Below are 15,686 nucleotides of genomic sequence, written 5' to 3'. Positions count from 1 at the left end.
CCAAGGAATGGTAAATTGGTTTATTATTGCCACTTGTACTGTTTCAGTGAAAAAACTTGCCTTGTGTACCATTCAAACAGACCAATTCATTACACAGTGCATTGAGGTAGTACAAGGGAAAACAATAACAGAATGCAGAATAAAGTGTCACAGTTTCAAAACTGCAGTGCAGGCAGACAATAAGGTGCAAGGCCATAATGAGGTAGATTGTGAGGTCAAGAGTCCATCTTAACGTACTAGGGAAGCATTCAATGGTCTTATAACAGCGGGATAGAAGCTGTCCTTGAGCCTGGTGGTACGTGCTTTCAGGCTTTTGTATCTTCTGCCTGATGGGAGGGGGGAGAACAGAGAATGTCCAGGGTGGGTGGGGTCTTTGTTTATGTTGGCTGCTTTACCGAGGCAGCAAGAAGTGTAGACAGAGTCCGCGGAAGGGAGGCTGGTTTCCGTGATGTGCTGAGCTGTGTCCACAACTCTCTGCAGTTTCTTGCGGTCATGGGCAGAACAATTGCCATACCAAGCCGTGATACATCTGGATAGGATGCTTTCTATGGAATTTAACTTGGATAAGTGCAAAGTGTTGCACTTTTGTAAATCAAACCAGTGCAGGACTTGCACAGTAAACAGCAGGGCTCTGGTAAGTGTGGTAGAACAGAGAGACCTTGGGGTACAGGTACATAGTTCTCTGAAGTACACGGGTAGCTAGGGGTGAAGAAGGCATTTGGCACACTGGCCTTTATGAGGGCATTGAGTACAGGAGTTGGGACGTCATGATACAACTGTACAGGTCATTGGTGAGGGGTAGAATCTGCTGGGAGTCAAAGAGAATGTGGGAAGAATAAAAGATGGTATTAGTGTAGATAGGTACTTGGTCAACACAGAGCTGATGGGCAGAAGGTCCTGCTTCTGTACTGTAGAACCTGATTGCATGATGAGGACTGGTACTGTTGTGCCTGAATCCTAACCAGGTTCTAGTCTGAGGAACGTCCATCACAGTGGCACCAGTTTTCATCTGCAGTGTAACTTTCCATCAGTTAGAAATCAGCATATTAATTTGCATTGTTGAAGTGGAGATTGTTCTTGCGGCCAGCCTAATCTTCAAATTACTGTTTGTTGCAACAAACAATCTGCTGGAGGAACTCAGCGGGTCGAGCAGCATCTGTGGGGGGGAAAGGAATTGTCGACGTTTTGGGTCGAAACCCTGCATTAGGGTGGAGAGGGGAGATAGTCGGGATAAAGAGGAGGGGGGAGTGGCGAGACAGGAGCCTGAGATGATTGGTGGACTGAGGAGGGCTTAAGGTGATGGGCAGGCGGTGCCAGGTAAGGGAGGGGAGGGGGTGGAGTTGGGAGACAGCGGAAAGTGGGTGCTAGGTGGAGGCAGACAGAGAGAAAGTGAGAGGCAGGTGAAGTGAGGTTTGAGGAGGGAAGTGTGAAGGCTGGGGACAGCTGCTGGAGAGAGAACCTTGTGTCTCCATCGCTGTTTGTGGCATTGCTGGGTAGTACCTGTACATTGTACTACAGTGTTCACTTGTTGTCATGGGAGAATCAGATGGCATAGAATGCAGGTTCACTTGTGACATTGCACAGGAGCAAAACTTACCGGAGCTTTAACTTCTGCTATCCCCCACTTGTGGTCTCCATCCCAATTAGTACCTGGAACACAGAACAGTTCAGCACAGGAACAGGCCCTTCGGCCCACGATGACTGTGCTCAGCCTGATGCTAAATTAAACTAATCCCTTCTGCCTGCACATGACCCATATCCCTCCGTTCCCTGTATATTCATGTGCCTGTCTTAAACACCACTGTCGTATCTGCCTCCACCACCACCCCTGGCAGTGCGTTCTAGGCACCCACCACTCTCTGTGTAAAAGTAAAACTTGTCCCACACATCTCCTGTAAACTCTCCCCCTCTTGCCTTAAAACTATGCCTCCAGTATTTGACATTTCCACCCTCGTGAAAGACTCCGTCTACTCTATCTATGCCTCTCATAATTGTATAAACTTCTATCAGGTCTCCCGCTGTACTGTTCTATGTGACGGTTGGGATGCAATTACTTAAACACAACCAATCACCTAGCAACCTCTGTCTCCCCCCCCCCTCCGTCTCACTTCTATGTACTGACTATTTGCCCTCCACACTCTCAGTCCTGATACAGGATCTCGTCCCGAAGCGTAGATCATCCCTTTGCCTTCGTAGAAGCTGCCCGACCTGCTGTTCCGCTGGCAGTTTATATTTTGCTCCAGATTTCAGCACCTGCAGTCTGTAAATGCAACCGATCTTCTCTTGCAGAATGAATTAATTATCCAGATTACAACACTCAAGCACGAAATTGATCAACTTTACCGAAGACTGGAAAATGCCAAAATGAAGCTGGTCACTGAGATAAAGGTGCAGTATTAGACCTATAATGCCATAGAAGGCTTTCACATTATTAGTACATTAACTATAAATATTTTAAGTATCTGCCTCTTAATAGAATTTTATATGTGCATATTGGACCAGAGCAGCGGTCAGTGGTGAGTCCTCCACATTCACTGCTGACATAAGGAGATGATATTGAATCCTTCGTTATGGATCCCAGCTCGTCACCACTGGCATATTGGTATTGGTTTATTATTGTCCTTTGTACTGAGGTACAGTGAAAAACTTTATGAGAGGTACAGATAGGGTAGACGGTCAGAGTCTTTTTTCCAGGGTAGAAATATCAAGTACCAGAGGACATGCGTTTAAGCTGAGAGGGGGAAAGTTCAAAGGAGATGTGCGAGGCAAGTTTTTTTACACAGGGAGTGGTGGGTGCCTGAAACGGGCTGCCGGGGTGGTGGTGGAGGCTGATATGATAGTGGTGTGTAAGAGTCTCTTAGCGTAGTGTAGTGTAGTGGTTAGCGCAACGCTATTACAGCGCCAGCAATCAGGGTTCGATTCCCGTCGCTGTCTGTAAGGAGTTTGTACGTTCTCCCCTTGTCTGTGTGGGTTTCTGCCGGGTGCTCCGGTTTCCTCCCACATTCTAAAGACGTACGGGTAGGTTAATTTGGGTTTAAAATGGGTGGCGCGGACTCGTTGGACCGGAAGGGCCTGTTACCATGCTGTAAATAAAATTTAAAATTTAATTTTAAAATTTAACTTTAAAAAATTTAAAATTTAAACACATGAATGTGCAGGGAATGGAGGGATATGGATCACGTGCAGGCAGAAGAGAGTTTAATTTAGCTTTGTGTTTGGTGAAGGGCTTGATTTTGTGGGCTGAAGGGCCTGTTCCTGTGCTGCACTTTTCCATGTTTTATCCTTTTGAAATCAGTTATTTCAGTAACTTCTGTTGCTTTCACAGCTGAGGAAACAGACATTGACAGATCTCCGAGCTCTCCGAGCTGAACTGGTGCAGAAAAAGACCCAGTCATCTCTAACACGCCTGCACACTGGCTCCACCCCTCGCAGCCTGAACATTTTCACCAGCTAGCCAATGACGGAGTGCTAGGTCAGCTGCCACGATCTCCAACATTGCAATGGCATCCGCCAGAAAGTACCACGTTGGCTGTGAAATCCTTGGAACCTCAGTGTGGCATGAAAAGAAGTTCTTTCTTAACCTGCATTCAATTCCAACCGACATGAGTAAAATCAGAATTACCTTTGCCAACCTGAAAGCATTTCACTGTGTGTTTCAATGTACATGTGACTAATAAATAAATATCTTAGGGCAGGCACGGAAGTGTAGCGGTTAACATAACACCTTACAGCGCCAGCGACCCAGGTTCAATTCTGGCCGCTGTCTGTAAGGAGTGTGTACGTTCTCCCCGTATCTGTGTGGGTTTCCTCCGGGTGCTCTGGTTTCCTCCCACATTCCAAAGACGTACGGGTTAGGAAGTTGTGGGCATGCTATGTCGGCGCCGGAAGCGTGGCTGCCCCCAGAACACTATGCAAAAGATGCATCTTACTGTGTGTTTCGATGTACATGTGACTGATAAAAAGATCTTATCATTCAATGGAAAGGCAAACTGTTATCTCTTATAGTGCGGTCAGTACGGAAAGTTGGAATGATTTGTGCACAAGTTTTAATTGTCTGCAGATAAGCACAGTGATAAATGGGCGGGCGGTACAGGCACTTGTCTTTCATTCTGTCCAAGTTTGAGTTTATTGTCGTGGACACACGTACCCAGGGTATAAATGCCATGAAAATTCACTTTTTGTAGCAGCAGCAAAGTACATCACAGACACGACACACATAAGTTACGTAAAGTTAAATTAATATAAATTACTTCCATGGCAATGAACAAAATACAAACGACATCAGAGCAAGTTGAGAGGAATACAGTCTGAGGTAGAATTAAGGATTTTCAGGTGGGTTCAAGAACCTGATGGCAGTGGGAAAGGAGTTGTTGTTGCCCCAAGCACTAGTAAGTTTGAAGTCAAAGAAAAAACAACTGTCTTTTTAATTTATAGGAACACCAATTAAGAAGCAAATAAATTGGTAAATTGGTTTGTTGTTGTCACAGTGAAACTCTTTTATTTGCATTGCCATCCATACAGATCATTTCATTTCAGTGCATTGAGGTAGTACAAAGGGAAAACCAATAACAGAACGCAGAATAAAGTGTTGCAGTTATAGAGAAAGTGCAGTGCAGACAGATAATAAGGTGCAAGGTCATAACGAGAAAGCTTGTGAGGTCAGAGTCCATCTTATCATACCAGGGGACCATTCAATAGTCTTTAAACAGTGGGATAGAAGCTGCCCTTGAGCCTGGTGGTACGTGCTTTCTGGCTTTTGTATCTTCTTCCCAATGGGAAGGGGGAGTAGAGAGAATGTCCAGGGTGGGTGGGGTCTTAGATTATGCTGCCTGCTTTACTACGGCAGTGAGAAGTGTAGGCAGAGTCCATGGAGGGGAGGCTGGTTTCCGTGATGCGCTGAGCTGTGCCCACAACTCTCTGCAGTTTCTTGTGGTTTTGGGCAGAGCAGTTGCCATACCAAGCCGTGATGCCAGAACTTGTACCTTTTGTACAAAGTGGGATAGTTTTTCCAACTCGTACCTAATTGTGAAGCTGAAAAGAGGTTCTAGATTCCGTTGTGCAATTCGGCCCAATAAGTTTGCTCCAATTTATGGAATGAGACATTGGTGACAAAGGACAGGGAGTGGATCGGTTGGGTCACACGTGGGGTGAGAAGTGGGAGGGAAGGTGTTTAAGACCTGCTTCAGTACAAGTGGACTGCAGAGTTTGTGACCTAGGATACACAAACGAATCTGAGGGTCCTTACAAAATGTCAGAAACTGTGTGAGAAAGTTCTCAATTATGCTTAGCAATCAGGGTGTTGATTGAATTTCTTTGTACTTTGTGTTTCAGGCAAAAGGAATTTCTAACCACAGTGTTTACTTGGAAAGTTACTTTGAAGTTAAAGGACTAATTAGTCTGCAAAAGGAGAAATGATTAATTTTACTGATAAGTGATTGAAGTGGACGTTTATTATTAAACTGCTTTCACATAAACACACCATCCTGGCTCAGAATGCAGTAATATTGTCCTTGATGTTGGGCTCACTTGTAGCTTTAGTGAATAGGATTTGTACATCTTGTGTCATCACTGCTTTATCTCAAGGAATATTTAAGCCATTACAGATTCTGGTCAATAGAGACACAGGAGACTGCAGATGCTGGAATCTGGAGCAAACTGCTGGGGGAACTCAACGGGTCAGGCAGCATCTGTGGAGGGAAATGGACAGTTGACATTTCGTGTTGAGACCCTTTACACTCTCAGTCCAGATAATGTATAAAGAAGTGAAGGGAAGGGGTGGAGCAAGAGCTGGCAGGTGATGGGTGGATCCAGGTGAGGAGGGGTGACGGGCAGGTGCAGGAGGGCAGGGTGGAGATAGCGACAGAGGCTGAGAGGTGGAGGTGACAGAGGGCTGCAGAATCTGATAGGAGAGGAAGGCGGAGCCTGGAACCAAGTGATGGAGGTGGGGAGGGCGGGTGGGAACAGTGGGGGGGGGGAGGAGACCCAGTGGGAGGAGTGTGTGGGTGACGGACAGATGGAGTGGGGAGGGGAAGGAAACAGGGCGATGGGGGCTGGGGTGGGTGTCGGAGGAACTGGGTAGACCAGGAGAAGAAAGAGAAAGGACTGGAGTGGGGGGTAGCATGTTGGAGAATTCAATGTTCACGCCACCGGGTTATAGATCGCCTAGGGGGGATACAGAGTACTGTTCCTCCCGCTTGTACTTGGCTTCACTTTGGTAGTGGAGGAGGCTGATGACAGACAGGTCTGTCCACCATGGCCATTTGGAGATCCTGGATGCTAACCGTTTTGGATCCCTTCCCATTCCCACCCCGACCTGTCTTGTCTGTGCCTACCTGCCAGGTGCTCAGCAACATGTGAGCATTATTACCCTTGCTGATCCACACACCCACCCGTCCTGGTCCCCCTTGCTTTGTCCAGCCCATGTGTAACGGTGCGTATCGGCAACCCAGCGTCAAGTGAAACCAGACACATGCAACTTCTGCTACACAAGGTGGAATTCAGGACCTGGAATGTCAGGACCTTCATGGACAGACGTGAATGTCGTTCTGCTATCAGGAAGTCAGGCACTCTGACAGTGGCATCTGCAGCAGATGGGCAGTTTAGAGAACTAACAGTGGGTGTGCTGCCCCCTGAGGGCAAACCAGAAGAGGAATGGCATCTTCACAAAGTGAACCCCATCTTCAAAACTGAGCATCTCAGTGACTCTCCCAGTAGAACAAGTGAATGCTTTGTGATTGACCTTTTGATTTGGTCTAACATTGAAGCAACTATTACATCAGTACACACACACAGACGTGACGTGCAGACTCAGGCACAGGAGACCTTGTCCGTCGCCTCTCCCCGCACTTCTCAACCCCTTTACACACCCTCTTGACCATGGATCCATAACTCAGCATTGGCCAGCATCTGGGTGGCCAAGAAGGACTTCTACTCCGATCTTGACAAATGTCCTGGTTCACATTCCAGAGGGAGATGGAGAACCTTCAAAATCAGAATCAGGTTTATTGTAACTGACTTATGTTGTAAAATTTGTTGTTCTGCGGTAGCAGAACAGTGCAACTTACTATAAATTGCAAAATAAATAAATAGTCCAAAAAAAAGGAATAACGAGGTTGGGTTCATGGACCATTCAGAAATCTGATGGTGGAGGGGAAGAAGCTGTTCCTGAATCATTGAGTGTGGGTCTTCAGGCTCCTGTACCTCCTCCCCGATGGTAGTAACAAGAAGAGGGTATGTCCCGGGTGGTGAGGGGTCTTTAGTGATGGATGCCACATTCTTGAGGCACCGGCTCCTGAAGATGTCCTTGATGGCGGGGAGGGTTGTGCCCGTGATGGAGCTGGCTGAGTCTGCGACCCTCTGCAGCCTCTTCCCATCCTGCACATTGGAGCCTCTGTACCAGGTGGTGAGGCAAACAGTCAGAATGCTTTCCACCGTACATCTATAGAGAGTTGTAAGAGTCTTGGCTGACTTCAAGCCAGGGTAGGAAGTGTGATGACCCTCTGGCAAGGCACATTCAAGAAGAAAGGAGTAGGGATAATTCCAGTGGGATCCTTCTCCTAACAAAATGCTTGGTGGAAGCTCTTGTCATAACACAAGTGGTAAAGAAAGCATATGGTGTGCTTGCCTTTATTAGTCAAGGCATTGTGTTCAAGAGTCAAGAAGTTATGTTGCAGCTTTAATAAAACTCTGGTTAGGCCACACCTGGAGTATCACATTCATTTCTGGTCACCCCATTATAGGACGGGTGTGGAAGCTTTGGAGAAGGTGCAGGAGAGGTTCACCAGGATGCTGCCTGGATTGAAGGGTATGAGCTATAAGCAGTTCTGGTCACCTAATTATATCGTGTGCAGTTCTGGTCACCTTACTATAGGAAGGATATCAGCAAGATTGAAAGAGTGTAGAGAAGATTTACTAGAATGTTGCCGGGTCTTCAGGAGTTGAGTTACAGGGAAAGATTGAACAAGTTAGGATTTTATTCTTTGGAGCGCAGAAGAATGAGGGGAGATTTGATAGAGGTTCACAAAATGATGAGGGGTATAGACAGACTAAATTCGTGCAGGCTCTTTCCACCTAGATTAGGAGAGACAAGTACGAGAGGGCATGGCTTTAGGGTGAAAGGGGAAAGGTTTAGGGGGAACGTTAGGGGGAACTTCTTCACTCAAAGAGTAGTGGGAGCGTGGAATGGGCTGCCATCTGATGTAGTAAATGCAGGCTCACTCTTAAGTCTTAAGAATAAATTGGATAGATACATGGACGGGAGAGGTCTGGAGGGTTATGGACTGGGTGCAGGTAAATAGGACTAGCGGAATAAAGTTTCAGCACAGGCTAGGAGGGCCGAATGACCTGTTTTCTGTGCTGTAGTCTATGGTTCTATGGAGAGGCTGGACAAGCCTGGGTTGTTTTCTCTGGAGAGTCAGAGGCTGAGATCTGATAGAAGTTTATAAGATTATGAGAGGCGCAGATAGGGTAGACAGTCAGAGTTGTTTTCCCAGAGTGGAAATGCCAAGTACCAGAAGATATATATTTAAGGTGGGAAGGCGAAAGTTTAACGGAGATGTGCGGAGCAAGAGAGAGTGGTGGGTGCCTGGAACGGGCTGCCAGGGGTTGTGGTGCAAGCAGATATGAGAGTGGTGTTTGAGAGGCATTGAGACAGACACATGAATGTGCAGGGTACGGAGGGATAGGGATCATGTGCAGGCAGAAGGGATTTAGTTTAATTTGGCGTCGTGTCAGGCACAGACATTGTGGGCTGAAGGGCCTGTTCCTGTGCTGTACTGGTCTGTGTTCTATGTTTAATTTTAAAATCTCTCATCCCACAGTCACATATGTGAATACAATATATATGTAAATTTGGTTTTAAGTGCAAAATATTTACCAAGCAGTAATTGTGGTTTAGTGTGGCAAAATAAAATCACTTAGACTTTAAGCAACAAAGTGCAAGACTTTCAGAATATTTTATAGTGCAACCAGATTGCAGAAAGGTACATCCATTGAAAATTATGAAGACATCTAGGTTCAAGATAATTACTTCAGACAAAATCATCAAAGAACTATTAGCAATTAGTGTGTGTATACTTGTCATAATTGTTTAATACACAATGCAAAAACTGAATTTTTCTCCCTGAATTTCATGAACTCAGTATCGCAAAGCTTGACTCTGCATGATAATTAAGCATTCAGATTGCAAGTAAAGATTTGGTTGATTCAATTTACGAGTTACTGTGCAAATCATTAAACTTTAGTTAACTACATCGTTGAGATAAAATGGTAAATCTGGTCGCTAAATCTTTGTTGATTTATTATTTTTTTCTTATTAACAAAACTAAATTGAAGATTAAATAGTTCCAGCTCAGCATTTTCCTCAGAAATGATACAAAGCACTCCACATGCTTTTGGTCTGCATAGTTGCTATAGAATCAGAACTGTAGTTTAGGAAATTTCCAGTCCACACACCAATGCCACGAAGTTTAAGTTTCTTCACCAGAGCTGATTTTAAAGCAATACTCTCTGGGTCATCATACCACACCTCATGGTGTCTTCCACCAGACTGCCAAAAAAAATCGAAGAGTTACACACATTGAAGCTAAATTTGGGTCAATGTGCAATCTTAAAATCTTAAGAAATATTCTACTTGCAATAAAAGACATGGCTGGACAACAGAAAGATACAAGTAGAAGGTTCTTGCAGATTTGAATTGAAACAGATTATGAAAACCACTACAAACCCAGGTTTAATAACTTATCGCAAAAACAATCTGCTGGAGGAGTTCAGCGGGTCAGGTAGCATCTGTGGAGTGAAATCTGTTTAGTCCAGATGAAGGATCTCGACCCAGAATGTCAACTGTCCATTTCCCTCCACAGATGCTGCCTGACCCGCTGAGTTCCTCCAGCAGCTGTTTTTTGCACCAGATTCCAGTATCTGCAGTCTTTAGTCTCTCCACTTAATTTATTAGAACATAGAACAGTACAGCACAGAACAGGCCCTTCGGCCCACAATGTTGTGCCGACATAGCTAATCCCTCCTACCTACAAAATGCCCATATCCCTCTATTTTCCTCTCATTCATGTGCTCATCCAAGCCGTTCTTAAAAGCCCCCAATGAATTTGCCTCCACCACCCTATCAGGCAATGCGTTCCAGGCACCCACCACTCTCTCAGTAAAAAACGTACCTCTCACATCTGTTCTGAACCTACCCCCTCTCACCGTAAATGCATGCCGTCTGGTTTTGGATCGCTCAATAATGGGAAAAAGATATTGCTTGTCCACCCTATCTATGCCCCTCATAATTTTATACACTTCCAACAGATTACCCCTCAGCCTCCGCCGTACCAGAGAAAAGCCCAAGTTTGTCCAGCCTCTCCTGATAGCACATGCCCTCTAATCCAGGCAGCATCCCAGTAAACCTCCTCTGCACCCTCTCTAAAGCCTCAACATCCTTCCTACACTGAGGTGACCAGAATTGTACGCAATACTCTAAATGCGGCCTAACCAGAGTTCTATAGAGATGCATCATAACTTCCTGACTCCAATATTATCCCTTTGACTCACACCAACTTTTACAGATGCACCATAGAAAGCATCCTATCTGGATGCATCACAGCTTGGGATGGCAACTGCTCTACCCAGGACCGCAAGAAACTGCAGAGAGTTGTGGACACAGCCCAGCACATTAAGGACAACAGCCTCCCCTCCTTGGACTCTGTCTTTCCCTCTTGTTGTCTTGGTAAAGCAGTCAGCATAAAGACCCCGCCCACCCGGGACATTCTCTCTTCTCTCCTCTTCCATCGGGTAGAAGGTACAGGAGCCTGAGGGCACGTACCACCAGACTTAAGGACAGCTTCTACCCCACTGTGATAAGACTATTGAACGGTTCCCTTATACAATGAGATGGACTCTGACCTCACGATCTACCTTGTTGTGACCTTGCACCTTATTGCACTGCACTTTCTCTGTAGCTGTGACACTTTACTCTGCACTGTTATTGTTTTTACCTGGACCACCTCAATGCACTCTGTACTAATTCAATGTAACCGCACTGTGTAATGAATTGATCTGTGCAATCGGTTTGTAAGACAAGCTTTTCACTGTACCTTGGTACAAGTGACAATAATAAACCAATACCAATACCAATATTAGTTTTCTGAATTGTAAAAATTTGGCACAATCAATGAAATTATTTACCGTGGGATAATTTAAAAGGTTAATTATGCAGTCAGATTTGTGCATAGCTCATTAAATTGGACGAAGAGTTTATATTCTACAGCAGTTTAAAACAATAACAATTGTTTAGAGCATCTTTTTGCGTAAGTCACATTAGGATGGTTTAAATAGAAATGACCAAACATAATGGTTCCATTAACATCTTGTATTGATACAGGATACTTAGAATAATAAAACATGCTACTTGGGCATTTTACAGGATAGTTATCACATAAAATTAAACGCCAGGCCACAGAAAGTGATATTGGGGTCAGCAGGCAGATGCTGAGTGGACCTGCAAGGGATTGGGCTGGGGTGGGACAGAAGCAGACCTGAAAGGGAGGCCCAGGACGCAGCTCAAGTGGACGTGAGAGAGAGAGAGAGACAGAGCGAGAGAGAAAGAGAGAGAGAGAGAGAGAGCGAGAGAGAGAGAGAGAGATAGAGAGAGAGAGAGACAGAGAGAGAGAGAGAGAGAGAGCGAGAGAGAGAGAGAGAGATAGAGAGAGAGAGAGACAGAGAGACAGAGAGAGAGAAAGAGAGAGAGAGAGAGACAGAGAGAGAGAGAGCGAGAGAGAGACAGAGAGAGAGAGAGAGAGAGACAGAGAGAGGGAGACAGAGAGAGAGAGACAGAGAGAGACAGAGAGAGACAGAGAGAGAGAGAGAAAGAGAGAGACAGAGAGACAGAGAGCAGAATCGGAATGGAACGGGTAGGATGAACCGGTAGTGAAGGGACAGTGAAGGTGTCACAGGGATCAGCCGCAGGGAGGGTGGGGCGATTGGTGGTGTGAGGAGAGAGCGGAAGCGACGCGGGTAAACAGGATTATTGTGGATATAAGATAAGATCTTTATTAGTCACACGTACATTGAAACACACAGTGAAATGCATCTTTTGCGTAGAGTGTTCTGGGGGCAGCCCGCAAGTATCGCCATGCTTCTGGCACCAACATAGCATGCCCACAACTTCCTAACCCTGTACGTCTTTGGAATGTGGGAGGAAACCGGAGCACCCGGAGGAAACCCACACAGACACAGGGAGAACGTACAAACTCCTTACAGACAGTGGCTGGAATTGAACCCGGGTCGCTGGCGCTGTAAAGCGTTACGCTAACCACTATGCTATCGTGCCTGCACAGGGACGTGGCGGGCCAAAGGGCCTATGTCTGTGCTGTGTGATGCTATGACTTACTCAGAGCGATGGGGATTGGGGAGTGCGTTGGAGGAGAGGTTCAGGGCTTGGGGACTGGCAGCTGAAACATGCAACAGGGGACTGATGTGAATTGGGAAATGCACGGAATGTCTGGAAACCAAAAGGGGAAGAGCGAGGTCGTGGAGTGGCTCAGGACTGGTGGAGGTTGCAGAGGTGGACAAGGTGAAGACCAAGGAGGGATCTGAAGACAAAGGGAGTTCTTTAGTCAAAGCATTGCTGGATTGGAACAACGTGGGCGGGGTCAGACGGGTGACCAACTCTCAGTTCAAGGTTAGATTGCCACTGGTAAAGGACGTGCAGGGTACAGCTAGTCACCATGTGTTTTGATGTCGTTCACCAAGTGCCATCTTGGTGTATCATTGGAGTCTAGAGCCACCTGAGGTGGCTTCTTTTTTTCTTCTCTCCCGAAAGCAGGCACGGTAGTGCAGCGGTTAGCGTAACGCTATTACAGCGCCAGCGACCTGTGTTCAATTCCGGCTGCTATCTGTAAGGAGCTTCCACGTTCTCTCCGTGTCTGTGTGGGTTTCCTCCGGGTGCTCTGGTCTCCTCCCACATTCCAAAGATGTAGGAGTTAGGAAGTTGTGGGCATGCTATGTTGGCGCCGGAAGCGTGGCGACACTTGCGGGCTGCCCCCAGAATATGCTATGTGAAAAGATGCATGTCACTGTGTGTTTCGATGTACAAGATCTTTTGGCTTTTGGCATCCTAGCATTTATAAATCAAAGTATTGAGTATAGGAGTTGGAATGTTTTGGTGAGGTTGTATAAGTCATTGGTGAGACCAAATTTACAATATTGTGTGCAGTTCTGGTCGCTGAACTACAGGAAGGATATCAGTAAGATTGAAAGAGTGCAGAATGTTGCCGGGTCTTCAGGAGTTGAGTTACAGGGAAAGATTGAGCATGTTAGGACTTTATTCCTTGGAGCGGAGAAGAATGAGGGGAGATATGATAGAAGTTTACAAAATGATGAGGGGCATAGACAGAGTTAATGCGAGTAGGCTCTTTCCACCTAGATTAGGAGAGAGAAGTACGAGAGGACATGGCTTTAGGGTGAAAGGGGGAAGGTTTAGGGGGGAACATTAGAGGGAACTTCTTCACTCAAAGAGTGGTGGGAGTGTGGAACGGGCTGCCATCTGATGTGGTAAATGTGGGCTCGCTCTTAACTTTTAAGAGTAAATTGGATAGATACATGGACGAGAGAGATCTGGAGGGGTATGGGCTGGGGGCAGGTAGATGGGACTAGCAGAATAATGTTTTGGCACAGACTAGAAGGGCCGAATGGCCTGTTTTCTGTGCTGTAGTTTTCTATGGTTCTATGGTTCTAAGATACCTTATCTTAATTACACATAGTTACACTGGACCTCGTTTTGTGTTTTGTATATCAGCTTTCATTTTCTTGCCATTTCTCCAACAGCACAAAATTGCATCCATACAAAAGGACACGTCAAGTGCTGGAGGATGTGCATTTCAGGTGAAGAGTATGTAAGTTCAAAGGGGACGTGCAGGGCAGGTTTTACACATCGAGTGGTGGGTGCCTGGAATGCACTGCCAGGGGTGGTGGTGGAGGCAGATATGATAGAAATTTTTAAGAAACTTTTAGACAGGCTTGTGAATGTGCAGAGAATGGAGGGATATGGACATCGTGTAGGCAGAAGGGATTAGTTTAGTTAGGCGCTTAATTAGTTTGGCACAACATTGTGGGCTGAAGGGCCTGTTCCTCTGCTGTACTGTTCTGTGTTCTAAGGTTCACCAAGGTGCTGCCTGGCCTGGATTGTTTCAGCTACGAGGAGACAGTTGTCAGACTGGGTTTGATTTTCTTGGAGCAGGGGGGTGACAGGATAGAGGTGTGATAGAGGAAATGAGGGGCATAGATATAGTAGGAAACCTTCCACCATAGCAGGAGTATCTATGACTAGACAACAGAGGCTTAGGGTAAGGGGTAATGGGTTTAGAGGGAACGTGATGAAGATATTTTTTTCACACAGAGGCTGTCTGGGTTGGTGGTGGTAGCAGTTACTCTAACAAGATTTCAGAAGTGATGAGATGTACCCAAGGCTGCTGTGGGAGGCAAGGGAAGAGATTGCAGAGACTCTGACGATGATCTTTGCATCATCGATGGAGATGGGAGAGGTTCCAGAAGATTGGAGGGTTGCGGATGTTGTTCCCTTATTCAAGAAAGGGAGTAGAGATAGCCCAAGAAATTATAGACCAGTGGGTCTTACCACAGTGGTTGGTAAGCTGATGGAGAAGATCCTGAGAGGTAGGATTTATGAACATTTGGAGAGGTATAATATGATTAGGAATAGTCAGCATGGCTTTGTTAAGGGCAGGTCCTGCTTTACGAGCCTGATTGATTTTTTTCAGGATGTGACTAAACACATCGATGAAGGGAGAGCAGTAGATGTAGTGTATATAGATTTCAGCAAGACGTTTGATAAGATACCCCATGCGAAGCTTATGGAGAAGGTGAGGAGACATGGGATCCAAGGGGACATTGCAGTGTGGATCCAGAACTGGCTGGCCCACAGAAGGCAAAGGGTGGTTGTTGAAGGGTCTTATTCTGCATGGAGGTCGGTGACCAGTGGTGTACCTCAGGGATCTGTTCTGGGACCCTTACCCTTTGTGATTTTTATAAACAACCTGGATGAGGAAGTGGAGGGATGGGTTAGTAAGTTTGCCAATAACACAAAGGTTGGATGTGTTGTAAATAGTATAGAGGGCTGTCAGAGGTTACAGCGGGACATAGATAGGATGCAAAGTTGGGCTGAGAAGTGGCAGATGCAGTTCAAACCAGATAAGTGTGAAGTGGTTCATTTTGGTAGGTCAAATATGATGGCAGAATATAGTACTAATGGTAGGAATCTTGGCAGTGTGGAGGATCAGAGGGATCTTGGGGTCCAGGTCCATAGGACGCTCAAAGCGGCTGCACAGGTTGACTCTGTGGTTAAGAAGGCATATGGTGTATTGTCCTTCATCAATCGGGGAATTGAATTTAGGAGCCAAGAGGTATTGTTGCAGCTATATAGGTCCCTGGTCAGACCCCACTTGGAGTACTGTGCTCAGTTCTGGTCGCCTCACTACAGGAAGGATGTGGAAGCCAATAGAGAAGGTGCAGAGGAGATTTACAAGGATGCTGCCTGGAATGCGGAGCATGCCTTATGAAAGCAGGTTGAGGGAACTCGGCCTTTTCTCCTTGGAGCGATGGAGGATGAGGGAGGACCTGATAGAGGTATATAAGATGATGAGAGGCATTGATCGGGTAGATAGTCAGAGGCTTTT

General features: G+C 46.0%; 1 protein-coding gene across 1 annotated transcript in view; it reads left to right on the top strand.

The window, feature by feature from the left end:
- spata1 (spermatogenesis associated 1) overlaps positions 1–3,510 on the top strand; it is a 44,884-nt gene extending 41,374 nt beyond the window's left edge. The window contains exons 10-11 of the mRNA XM_052013164.1: positions 2,290–2,388; positions 3,326–3,510. Coding sequence (XP_051869124.1) covers positions 2,290–2,388; positions 3,326–3,454 — 228 coding nt within the window. The 3' untranslated portion in view covers positions 3,455–3,510. The remainder of the gene's footprint in view (positions 1–2,289; positions 2,389–3,325) is intronic.
- Positions 3,511–15,686: the final 12,176 nt, after the last annotated feature.

The sequence above is a fragment of the Pristis pectinata genome, chromosome 3 (genome assembly GCF_009764475.1).
Source record: "Pristis pectinata isolate sPriPec2 chromosome 3, sPriPec2.1.pri, whole genome shotgun sequence".
Lineage (NCBI taxonomy): Eukaryota > Metazoa > Chordata > Chondrichthyes > Rhinopristiformes > Pristidae > Pristis > Pristis pectinata.
The sequence above is the reverse complement of the archived record's forward strand: the minus strand, read 5'-3'. Positions and strand labels throughout refer to the sequence as shown.